Source organism: Hypanus sabinus, chromosome 28 (assembly GCF_030144855.1).
Source record: "Hypanus sabinus isolate sHypSab1 chromosome 28, sHypSab1.hap1, whole genome shotgun sequence".
Classification (NCBI taxonomy): Eukaryota; Metazoa; Chordata; class Chondrichthyes; order Myliobatiformes; family Dasyatidae; genus Hypanus; species Hypanus sabinus.
The window spans coordinates 9289440-9302675 of record NC_082733.1 but is presented as its reverse complement, the minus strand read 5'-3'; the positions used below and the strand labels follow the sequence as shown (position 1 = coordinate 9302675).

At 41.1% G+C, this 13236-nt stretch overlaps 1 protein-coding gene across 1 annotated transcript in view; it reads left to right on the top strand.

The window, feature by feature from the left end:
* cemip (cell migration inducing hyaluronidase 1) overlaps positions 1 to 13236 on the top strand; it is a 194355-nt gene that overhangs the window by 90948 nt on the left and 90171 nt on the right. The window contains exons 3-4 of the mRNA XM_059952579.1: positions 2350 to 2487; positions 4757 to 4898. Of these exons, the coding sequence (XP_059808562.1) occupies positions 2350 to 2487; positions 4757 to 4898 (280 nt within the window). The remainder of the gene's footprint in view (positions 1 to 2349; positions 2488 to 4756; positions 4899 to 13236) is intronic.

Below are 13236 nucleotides of genomic sequence, written 5' to 3'. Positions count from 1 at the left end.
CTACCTCACACTGCTTTGTCTTTTGTTATTTATTTCCAATTTGTAGTAATGAGTTCAGGTGGTGAAGATGGTAGCCAGGTTTAGCAGGAGCCAGTTATGGTAATTGACAAACCTTCCAAAGTACTGTAAGAGTGACACATCCTTTGGTCTTTATGCTCCATCTCGGCTTGAATTTTCTCAGCACATGTGTGTAATTCTTGTGCATCAATGGTGTGACCACAGTAATTAATGCTTAGTTTAAAGACTTCACACTTGACCAAACATGCTCTGAGCCATTATCTTCTAATCCTTATAACACTGTCTTGAGATTCTGGAGAGCTTCCTTGTGATCCATACTGATAACAATGATGTCAGAGAGGTAACACTGAGTGCCTGGGCAGTCTTGCAGCACCTTCTCCAGAGTTTTCTTCCAGAGTACAGGTGCAGATGCTGCTCCAAAAATAAACCTATTATAGTGATAAAGCCTTTTGTAAGTGTTTATGGCAAGGAAGGCTTTGGACTGTTCTTCCATCTCCATCTGTAGGTAGATCTCAGCTGTCAACTTTGCTGAAGTGTTTTCTTACAAAAAAGATTTGCAAGGATATCCTTTATCCTGTGCTGAGGGTATTGATCTACTTTCAGCAAGATATTAGAAAGTAAATGTAGCTCGGGTTGAGGATGTTGTTATTGAGTAGCTTGCCAAACTGGCTTGTTACCTTGCAGACGTTTCGTTACCTAGCTAGGCAACATCATCAGTGCAACTTCAAATGAAATGTTGGTGATCTACATTGTGCATCTTTTATGTGTGTGTGTGTGTGTGTGTGTGTGTGTGTGGTTATATGTGCCATTTCTATTCATTACCGATTATGTAATCTGCGATTGGTTCAATAAAATCCCATTAGGTGATAATTGTTGTTTGGGTTTTAACAAACTAATCAGAGTAAGAAGGTAGGGGAGGGGAGAAAGAAATACAAGGTAATAGGTGATAGGTGAAACCAAAAGAGGTGGGAGGGGAGAAGTAAAGAGCTGGGAAGCTGATTGATGAAAGAGATAAAAGACTAGAGAAAGGAGAATTTGATAAGAGAGGACAGAAGTCCATGGAAGTAAGAAAGGGGGGAGGAACACCAGAGGGAGTTGATGGGCAGATAAGGAGGTAAAGTGAGCATAAGACTAATCAAAAGTAAAACAAGGAGCCAGCAATAACATTTGTACTCTAGTTTCATTCTTACTTTATTGAGGTGTGCATATATGACATAGTGGGGTAATGACTTATGCCAATTACATACTTTTACATATATAACCCATAATACATTATTTAAACAAACAAATAATGTTTAAACAAACAACATATTTACAATATTACTCAAATATCACTGAAATATTAAATACTTAGCAATATCCATCTGTACTAATCTCATTTTCCAGCACTTCGCTCATACTCATGAATGCCTTGGGGTCCAGTGGGATTTAGAAAAGTGTTTTCTAAAAATACAAATTTATTCTAGCTCACTAGATGTTGGCGTACTTTACCATCTGGTTTTTACAAGATTTTCCAGCTTCTTGAATTTACAGCCCTTAAAACACCAATGCCCTTTTATTATGGACTATTGTTGTATTTTTATTCTGCGTTTTTCCAGACTTGATCAAGTTAAGCCACAGAAAGTTATCCTTGTCAAATGAGGAAGCAGGAGGGAGTGTCATGCTATTGGACCTGTGAAGGATTTACTCGTACTTCAGTAAATCCATTCATTATTCACAGTCCTACCATTAGAACTTGCGTAGGCTCTTTTCTACTTAATTGCTTACTGCATCGTACATTCACTGTTCATCCTGTTTAGTACAACATTTTAGTAAGTCAGATAACTATCCATTATTTATAACATTGCAACTCAATCTTTAAAACAAATGAGTACACCAAAATATCCTAAGAAATCTGTGATTAAGCTGGGGTCAAATGTAACAGCTATTCATTTCTCACTGACAATGAAACTATTTTATATTAAGGATAGTGGTTCAACATTAGGTAAGGAGATTTCTGCTTTGAGAGTGATGGGTTCTCTATTGTGTGTGATAACTGGGTGATAACAATGTGATCTGCACCATGGGTGATGCACCATCAATAACTCACTCTGAGACGTAAAAGCAAGATATCGGCTTTTATTGACTGGAAGAAGGAACAAGCAGTGAGTGACCACCATACTACATCCTGGAGACTGAGAGGCCGGGCTCCGGCCACAATCGCCTTTATACAGGGGTCTGTGGGAGGAGCCACAGGAGCAGTCAGCAGGGGGCGTGTCCAGAGAGGTATATGTAGTTCACCACAATGGGCAAGCAGTTTTATATTGAAAATTATCTGTTTTATGCTTTAAGCTTGCCCTGACCAGGATCCAGATCTCAAATTGTGGAATCCTGGACACAATAAGGAACATCGAGTCAGCATTGGACGTAATCAGAAGCTACTGTTATCATCTTCAGTGACAGTCCATTCTGTTCACATCTTTGATGGAGGTACACTTTAACTACTATTATCTAAGAGGTTTTACATGAACTTAATTACCTTTCATACCAAGAAAGTTGATTCACTTTAAAATTCACTTAATTTTAGTCAATAGAACCATTACCTGCTTTGTGTTTTCACTTTTTTTGTCACTATATTGTCCATTGTACAAAAGAGCATTCATTGATGTGGAACAATAAAATCATTGTTCCATCACATACAAAAAGTTAATTTTCAACTGAAATTTCAATGGATTAAGTGAATCAATTGATTTACAATGTGAAAATTGATATTTAGGTAGCCCTTTCAGAGAGATGTTGGATGTATACTGAAAAGTGTAGAGGGAGCTGTGTAATACTCGGGTAGAGAGAAACAGACAGTTGACTTGTAGACAAAAATTGGAAACAAAATTGATGAAAACAACGAAGAGGTCAGGTTGCATCAGTGGAGAGAAAAACACGTAATGCTTTAGGTCAAAGATCTGTCACAACTGGGAGAGAGAGAAATTCAAGTTGGTTTGAAGTTACATAGAAGGTTGGGGTGTGAGGGAAAATAAAGATATTTCCCTCTATAGATGTTGTCAGATTTCCTGAGTTCCTTCAGCATTTTTCAGTATTTCAGCAATTTTCAGCATCTGCAGAATCACTTATTTTAAGGAAATATCTCTGATCGGATGAGGCTAAGGAAATGAATTGTGGTTGATAGATGCATGCCAGTAGTTAGAGAGATAACTCAACAGAAGGAGTATAAAATGCTTCAGAATTCAGGGAAATAAGAATTGCCCAGTATGTGTTAATGAAGAGAGAAACACTGAGCCAACATCACAGGTGGATGACTTCAAAATCAGAATCAAGTTTATTATCACTGACCTGTCATGAAATTTGGTGTCTTGTGGCAGCAATATAGTACAAGGCATAAAAGACTATAAATTACTATAAGAAATATTTTTACAAGTGCAAAAAGAGAACAAAATAATGAAGTAGTGTTCATGGACAGTTCAGAAATGTAATGGGAGAGGAGAAGGTGGTGTTGTGCATCTTCAGGCTCCTATAACTCCTCTCTGATAGTAATAATGAGAAGAACACATGTTCTGAATGGTGAGAGTTCTTAACAATGGATGCCGGCCTTCCTGGGGCATCAACTTTTGAAGATGTCCTCAGTGGTGAGGTGGCTTGTGCCCATGTTGGAATTTGCTAACTCTGTAGCTCTCTGCTGCTTTCTCTGATCCTGTGCATTGAAGCCTCTATACCAGGAGGTGATGCAACCACTCAGAATTTTCTCTACAATAACGCTGTAGAAATTTGCTAGAGTCTGTGGTGACATACCAAGTCTCCTCAAACTCCCAGTGAAATATAGCTGCTGGTGTGCCTTCTTTGTGATTGCATCAATATGTTGGGCCCAGGATAGATCCTCTGAAATGTTAATGCACAGGAACTTGAAGCTGCTCACTTTGCTGACCCTTTGATGTATGTTCTCCTGACTTCCCCTTCCTAAAGTCCACGCAGATTTCTTGGTCTTACTGATGTTGAATGGAAGTTTGTTGTGGTGACACCACTCAACCAACTGATGTATCTCACTCCTGTATGTATACCTCCTTGTCATCATCTGTGATTCTGCCAACAACAGTTGCATCAATGGTGAATTTATAGATGGAATTTAAGCTGTGCCTAGCCACTCAGTCATGAGTGTAGAGTGATAAGACAAGTGAGTCAGCGTGCATCCCAGAAATGCACCTGTATTGATTGTTAGTCAAGAGTAGATGTTATTTCCAATTCACACTGACTGAGGTCTCCCATTGAGGAAGCTGAGGATCCAATTGCAGAGATGGCCAGTTCTGAAACAGACAGCAAAAATAATTTACCAGACATTGTAGAATCTGTTTTCATGTACAGAAGGATGCAACTTGTCCAGATGGAAAATAAAGTATTGTTGCTCAAGCTCATATTGGGCATTGTTGTAATAGTTCAGGAGGCCAGTGACAGAGATATGTCAGAATGGCAGTCAACAGGAAGCATGGGTTGCACCTACAGACTGAACACAAACATTTACCATTTCAGATTATTACTGATGCCGTAACCTGCAAAGTGAGAAAAAGCCAGTTGGCCCTTTTTTAACTAGCATGAAAATAGTTGGAAAAAAGACTCCACTAATGCTGAAGTTTTTACTAGTTATGTGAGAACCAGCATGCTGCATGTAGATTGGGCACCCTCTTTGCTATGGCAATCTATACAATTCCTATAAGATCAGTGCCACTGATTTTTTTTTTTTTATCTTCTTTAGGCAAACTAGTCATTTCAGACAATGGCAAAGAGCATATTGTCCTTCGAACGCGTAACATCCTGATTGAAGATGGAGGGGAGCTGCATATGGGAAGTGAAGACTGCCCCTTTCAGAGAAATGTCACCATCATTTTATATGGAAGGTAAAAAGAATTCAGAATGTTATAGAGTTAATTATCCTTGTCCAGAATTGTGCCCACAGAGCATGCAAGGAAAGCTAGTGAAGTTTTTAAGGTGATTTATTGTTGACATTGATAATCATATATAGAGCGTAAGTGTATACCTTGTAACATACAGTAAGTATATCCCATCTACTTATAAGATATAAGAGATACAAGTATAAAAGTAGGATGTAGTGAGCTGCCTCCGCTGCATTGTTGTCTATATATTTAATTATATGACATCTGAATCTAAATACAAACACTGTAAAGTGAACTTTGAGTTTGAAAAATTGTGTCCAATGGAAGATGCTTAATCAGATATCATAGTGTATGTCTTTCAGTTTTGATTTGCCTTAATTTCAATGGTTTCCATTGCATGCATAGGTTGTGCATTGGAGCCATTAGCATTATGCACCATGAAAAAAGGTTTTAGTATAATTTGCCCACCCTTTTCACAGGCAATGAAGTCCTTTTTATAATTGCAACAGTTGGTAAATTTATGGAAGTTGGCCTGTACTGTGTACAAGAAGAATCAACCTCCTTTGTCCATTTATGTGTGACTTCTAGGCATGTTTTCCTATCCTAATACCGGTAATCTTATGCAGTGCTCCTCCAGAGGCTGAAGAGATCTCACTTTCCGTTCCATATTGAGGTTCACATGGAACCTCTGAATGCCTGGTTGCATGTAGTGGCCATTTGAGAGTACCCTGCAGCTTCTTTCTTCCCATTTTAGCATTTGCCTTGTTCTGTAACTCTGTGCTACTTTTTAGTGCATTTAAGGGAAACAAGCAATTTAAAGTCAGTGGTATATCTTTTATCTCATGGATATCAGAGCCTATCAGAAACTGGATATCTGCCACCATCAGACATCTCACAGCCTTATGCCATCTACAAGTCAGAAATGCAGTGGAATATTTTCCAATTGCCTGGATCTGTGTAGTTCCAACTATAATTAGGTTGTTTGATGCCCAGAGCATAGTAGCTTGCTTGACTGGTACCCCATTCAACACCTTAAATATTCATTCCATCTACCACTGCCTTACCGTGGCTGTAATTTGTACCATGTACAAAATCTTCAGAAAACATGTGAACATATGAACTTGTAAATTTAAAAGCAGGTCCTTCACCTGTTTCACCATTCAGCAAGATCTGTTTGTAATTCCAATTCATAGAAATATAGAAAACCTACAGCACAACACAGGCCCTTCGGCCCACAAAGTTGTGCCGAACATGTCCCTAACTTAGAAATTACTATGCTTACCCATAGCCCTCTATTTTTCTAAGCTCCATGTACCTATCCAAAAGTCTCTTAAAAGACCCTATCGTATCCGCCTTCACCACCGTTGCCAGTAGCCCATTCCACGCACTCACCACTCTCTGCGTTTAAAAAAAAAACTTACCCCTGACATCTCCTCTGTACCTACTCCCCCGCACCTTAAACCTGTGTCCTCTTGTGGCAACCAGTTCATACCTGGGAAAAAGCCTTCGACTATCCACACGATCAATGCCTCTCATCATCTTATACACCTCTATCAGGTCACCTCTCATCCTCCTCCATTGCTACAAGGAGAAAAGGCTGAGTTCACTCAACCTGTTTTCATAAGGCATACTCCCCAATCCAGGCAACATCCTTGTAAATCTCCTCTTCACCCTTTCTATGGTTTCCACATCCTTCCTGTAGTGAGGCGACCAGAACTGAGCACAGTACTCTAAGTGGGGTCTGACCAGGGTCCTATATACCTGCAACATTACCTCTCGGCTCCTAAATTCAATTCCATGATTGATGAAGGCCAATACACCATTCGCCTTCTTAACCACTGTGTCAACCTGCACAGCAGCTTTGAGCGTCCTATGGACTCGGACCTCAAGATCCTTCTGATCCTCCGCACTGCCAAGAGTCTTACCATTAATACTATATTCCGCCATCATATTTGACCTACCAAAATGAACCACTTCACACTTATCTGGGTTGAACTTCATCTGTCACTTCACGGCCCAGTTTTGCATCCTATCAACATCCCGCTGTAACCTCTGACAACCCTTCACATTATCCACAACACCTCCAACCTTTGTGTCATCAGACTTACTAACCCATCCCTCCACTTCTTCATCCAGGTCATTTATAAAAATCAGTAAGAGTAAGGGTCCCAGAACAGATCGCTGAGGCACACCACTGGTCACAGACCTCCATGCAAAATATGACCCATCTACAACCATTCTTTGCCTTCTGTGGGCAAGCCAATCTGGATCCACAAAGTAATGTCCCTTTGGATCGCATGCCTCCTTACTTTCTCAATAAGCCTTGTATGGGGTACCTTATCAAATGCCTTGCTGAAATCCATATACACTACATCTACTGCTCTTCCTTCATCAATGTGTTTAGTCACATCCTCAAAAAATTCAATCAGGCTCTTAAGGCACGACCTGCCCTTGACAAAGCCAAGCTGACTATTCCTAATCATATTATAGCTCTCCAAATGTTCATAAATCCTGCCTCTCAGGATCTTCTCCATCAACTTACCAACCACTGAAGTAAAACTCACTGGCCTATAATTTCCTATCTCTACTCCCTTTCTTGAATAAAGGAACAACATCCACAAATCTCCAATCCTCTGGAACCTCTCTCATCCCCAGTGATGATGCAAAGATCATCGCCAGAAGCTCAGCAATCTCCTCCCTCACCTCCCACAGTAGCCTAGGATACATCTCATCTGGTCCCAGTGATTTATCCAACTTGATGCTTCCCAAAAGCTCCAGCACATCTTCTTTCTTAATAACTACATGCTCAAGCTTTTCAGTCTGCTGCAAGTCATCACTACAATCACCAAGATCCTTTTCCATAGTGAATACTGAAGTAAAGTATTCATTAATTACCTCTGTTATTTCCTCCAGTTCCATACACACTTTCCTGCTGTCACACTTGATAGGTCCTATTCTTTTACATCTTATCCTCTTGCTGTTCACATACTTGTAGCATTCCTTAATCCTGCCTGTCAAGGCCTTCTCATGGCCCCCTCTGGCTCTCCTAATTTCTTTCTTAAGCTCTTTCCTGTTAGCCTTATAACATTCTAGATCTCTAACACTACCTAGCTCTCTGAACCTTTAGTAAGCTTTTCTTTTCTTCTTGACTAGATTTATTACAGCCTTTGTACACCACGGTTCCTGTACCCTACCATACTTCCCTGTCTCATTGGAACGTACTATTGCAGAACTCAACACAAATATCCCTTGAACATTTGCCACATTTCTTCCGTACTTTTCCCTGAGAAAATCTGTTCCCAATTTAAAATTCCAATTTCCTACCTGATAGCCTCATAATTCCCCTTACTCCAATTCAAAGCTTTTCTAGCTTGTCTGTTCCTATCTCTCTCCAATGCTATTGTAAAGGAGATAAAATTTGATCACTATCTCCAAAATGTTCTCCCACTGAGAGATCTGATACCTGACCAGGTTTATTTCCCAATACCAAATCAAGTACAGCCTCTCCTCTTGTAGGCTTATCTACATGTTGTGTCAAGAAACCTTACTGAAAACACCTAACAAACTCCATTCCATCTAAATCCCTTGCTCTAGGGAGATGCCAATCGATATTTGGGAAATTAAAATCTCCCACCACAACAACTCTGTTATTATTACACCTTTCCAGGATCTGTTTCCCTATCTGCTACTGGTTATCCCTGTTACTATTGGGTGGCCTGTTAAAAAACACCCAGTAAAGTTATTGAACCCTTGCTGTTCCTAACCTCCACCCACAGAGACTCCATAGACAATCCCTCCATGACGTCCACCTGTTTTGCAGCCATGACACTATCTCTGATCAACAGTGCCACATCCCGACCTCTTTTGCCTCCCTCCCTGTCCTTTCTGAAACATCTAAAACCCAGCACCTGAAGTAACCATTCCTGTCCCTGAGCCATCCTAGTCTCTGTACTGGCCACCACATCAATTCTGTATCCTCATCTACCCATAGTCACCATGCATATCAAGAACCTGTCTGCCTCTGTCTTAAAAGTAGTTAAGTCTCTGCTTTCACCACTATTTAAGCATTCCAAAGACTTAACCCTGAGAGAAAAAAAACTTCCATATTGCCTCTATTTTTATTTTTAAACAGTAACCACTTGTTCAAGATTCTGGAAATATCCTCACCACACTCATCTCTCTACTTTGCACATCTTGGCCTCTGCGACAATATCTCCCAAGCTTGTGAATATTATAATTCAGAATGCCAACATCAGCAGGCACATAGCAACACCAACCCTGCAGGTTTCTTTCCGAGTTAGACAACATCTGACTTAGATATATGTACATATAGTGGATTCCGGTTAATTAGGCCGTTGGGTAATCAAGGCAGCTACCTATTTGGGGCATATCTTAAAGAACAAAAATTTATTGAGAAAATAGCTGGGGTTCTCTTTGTTTATTTGGGACACTATGCTGCTGAACTGGGACAGGAGACTGTTGCTGAACAGTTTCTAACTAGTACCAGTCATGTGCCCTGGCATGGCCGTTAGACACTACATTGTGCTTAGAGCAAAGAGTTTTTAAATAGCATCAGTTGCTTGTGTTTGAATTCAAAAAGCAGAGATTTTTTTTCACTGATATTTGGCGAGACAGCTCAGAACTGTTTTGCTCTTTGTGGTTTCAAGCATTCAGGCTTGGAGATGCCAAAAATGTTCAGAGGTGAAAATGAGAAAATTTTACTACTTTAATATTAGGAACTATGAAAAATTTGTAGGTATTTACACTCACTCTTGAACATTACAATGAAAATGAAGATTTGGAGGATGCAATCATTAAAACCATTGTATGAAAGCAGTCCATTATCTGCACAAGGTGTCTGCGCTGATTTTGTTTCATTTAGAGTCAATCAAAAGAATATGGCAGTATACAGAATGAATTCCTCCATTGATAACTATTAGGAACTAATACATAGTTTTATAGTACTGTAGAGGTATAGGTAGTGTTCTAAATTGTTTTGTATTTAATTTAAATACATAATTTTTACTCAGTTAAAGAGTAGTTTGTCTTTTTTATATCTTTTTAACTATTTCCATGAAACCAGCTAATTGGTGCAGCCACTTAGTTAGTGCCTGTTATGCTGCTGGCATTTGGGCAGCATTGAATGTCCTCCATCTCTGTCTGTCCTTGGTCATCTTCTTTATTGTGCACCAAGTGTGGTTCAGGGTCTTTGTTTCTGTCTCTACAGTACAGCACCAAGTTGTGCTTGGTCGTCCACGTTTCCTCTGTCCTTCAGGGATCTAACTAAGTGCTGTCTTGATGATCGAGTTGGCCACTCTTCTCATCATGTGCCCAATCCATGTCCAAAGTTTCCTCATGATGGTTGTGGCCATGTCCTCTTAGTGACACTGGAGTAGTAGGGCGTGGTTGGAGATCTTTCTAGGCCAAAAAAATACAGAGCATCTTCCAAAGGCTCATGGTGTGGAAGATTATTCTCTGTAAAGTGCAAGCATTCTGACTCATACAAGAGTGTGGATAGAACACAGATCTGATACAGCTCTACCTGGATGTGGATGCAGTACTTGTTTGATCCCCATATGTTGCTCATTGAGACATTTCCTGGTCCCATCATCCTGCTGAGTGATGCTGCCCAGTTAGGTGAATCTGCCAATGCTGGGTAAGTTGATGCCACAGGTCTTGACAGGAGGAGGAGACTCAATACTGAGGGTCATGGTCTCAGTCTTTCTCTGGCCAACTCTGGGTCCAACCTGTCCATCAAAGGTACATAGGCACTGAGTATACTTTTGCATGTGCTAGCATGTATATGATAGTAATGGGAAGTCATTTGCAAAGTCAGAATGTTCTAAAATAAACAAATAAGTCCACTCAATACCTCTCTGCTTATCTTTTGTTGTTTGCCTCATAACCCAGTCAATAAATAATATCACTGACAACACACAGCCTTGCCTGACTCTGTCTTAGCTTCAAAGCTCAAGTTTCAGTCCCCAACTATGCAGGTTAAGTTAGCATAGAAGCTCTAAATTTGAATTGAATTGACTTTATTACTTACATCCTTCATATACATGAGGAGTAAAAATCTTTATGTTACATCTCCATCTAAGTGTGCAAAGTGCAATCATAGTAATTTATAGTAAATATTATGTACAACAGGATAGTCAATATAACAGAAACACAGTTGCATCAGCATGAATTAAGCAGTCTGATGGCCTGGTGGAAGAATCTGTACCAGAGCCTGTTGGTCCTGGCTTTTATGCTGCGGTACCATTTCCTGGATGGTAGCAGCTGGAATAGTTTATGGTTGGGGTGACTCGGGTCTCCTATGATCCTTCGGGCCCTCTTTACACACCTATCTTTGTAAATGTCCTGAACAGTGGGAAGTTCACATCTACAGATGCGCTGGGCTGTCTGCACCACTCTCTGCAGAGTCCTGCGATTGAGGGAAGTACAGTTCCCATACCAGGCAGTGATGTAGCAAATCAAAATGCTCTCAATTGTGTCATGTAAGAATTTCGGGGGGGGGCCCATACCAATCTTCTTCAACCTTCTGAGGTGAAAGAGGCGCTGTTGTGCCATTTTCACCACACAGCCGGTATGTACAGACCACGTGAGATCTTCAGTGATCTTTATGCCAAAAAATTTAAAGTTGTTTACCCTCTCAAGCCCAGATCCATTGATGTCTTTTGGGTTTAGCCTGTCTTCATTCCTCCTGTAGTCCACAACCAGCTCCTTTGTTTTGCGACGTTGAAGGAGTGGTTGGTTTCTTGAACACCACTGTGTCAGGGTGATGACTTCTGTAGGCTACCTCATTATTATTTGAGATTAGGCCAATCAGACTGGAGCTGTGGATGGCGACACAGTCATGGGTATACAGAAAGTAAAGGAGGGGGTGTAATACACAGCCCTGAGGGGCACCGGTGTTGAGGGTGAGGGAGCCCACTCTTACCACCTGCCGGTGATCTGACAGGAAGTGGAGGATCCAGCTGCACAAGGCAGGGTGAAGGCCAAGGTCTCTGACCTTCTCGTAGAGCCTGGAAGGAATTATGGTGTTGAATGCTGAACACCATGTCCAAGAACAGCATTCTCACAAAAGCATCCCTCTTCTCCAGATGTTTAAAGACAGTATGTAGAGCTGTGGCTATTGTGTCATCTGTCGATTGGTTGTGTCGGTAGGTGAATTGTAGGGGCTCCAGTGTGAGTGGTGGCAAGCTGCAGATGTAATCTTTGACCAGCATCTCAAAGCATTTGATTATTGAGGTGAGTGAGACAAGACACCAGTCGTTCAGACATGTTACCTTGGTCTTTATAGGTACAGGGACAATGGTGGATGTTTTGAAGCAGGAGGGCGCTCTACACTGGGAGAGGGAGAGATTAAAAATGTCTGTAAACACACCTGCCAGTTGTGCCGTGCACATCCTGAGTACTCGCCCTAGGGTGCCGTTTGTTGGAAACACCTGGGTACTTCAGCCTCAGAGGTGACCAGTCACATCATCTGCAGGTCTCCTCAGGGGCTCAGTGTTGGCGACATCGAATCGCGTGTAAAAGAACATTTAGCTCATCTGGGAGAAAGGCATCAATGTTGGAAACTCCACTGCGTTTAGCTTTGAAGTCTGTGATGGTGTGTAGACCTTGCCAATAAGCTGTGTGTGTTGTTGGTGAAAGGTTGAGTCTGAATCTTGTCTCTGTATTGTTGTTCACTGCCTTGATGACTTTGCTTAGATCGCAGCTGCATTTCTTGAGCTCTTGCTGATTACCAGTAGTGTAAACTCTGTCTCGCACAGTAAGTGCTGCAGTAACTGATGATCCAGGGTTTCTGGTTTGGAAAGACCCAGACCAATTTCTGGGGGAACAACATCCTTGATGCACTTCTGGATGAAATTTGTGACCTCTTCCATGTACTTGTAGACATCCTCATCATGGAAGACATTCCAGTCGACATCATCAAAGCAATCCTGCAGTGTGGAGGTTTAACTATGGATGCCTCTTGTTTCATCTTCTGAATGTACTTTGGCAACAGTGAACTGGAGGAGTGATCTGATTTTCCAAATGGGGGCCACTCTGTGTACTGTTCTATGATGTGAAGACCTGAACGACACATCCTCTGTTTCTCCTGAAGCCAGTTTACTCTTTCCTCAAGCACATGTTGACAGCATCTGTAATCCACTGGTCAAAGACTTTATTGAGAATCTTGCTGGGAACTGACAAAAGTGCCACACCAGTTGCTGCAATCACTTGGCGCTCCTTTCTTGGGGATTCTAACAATAACTCATTTTGTCCAGTCCTTGGGTCCTTGTCTCTGTTCCCCAATTATAGTAAGCAGTGGTTGCAGGATGGGTGCTGCAAC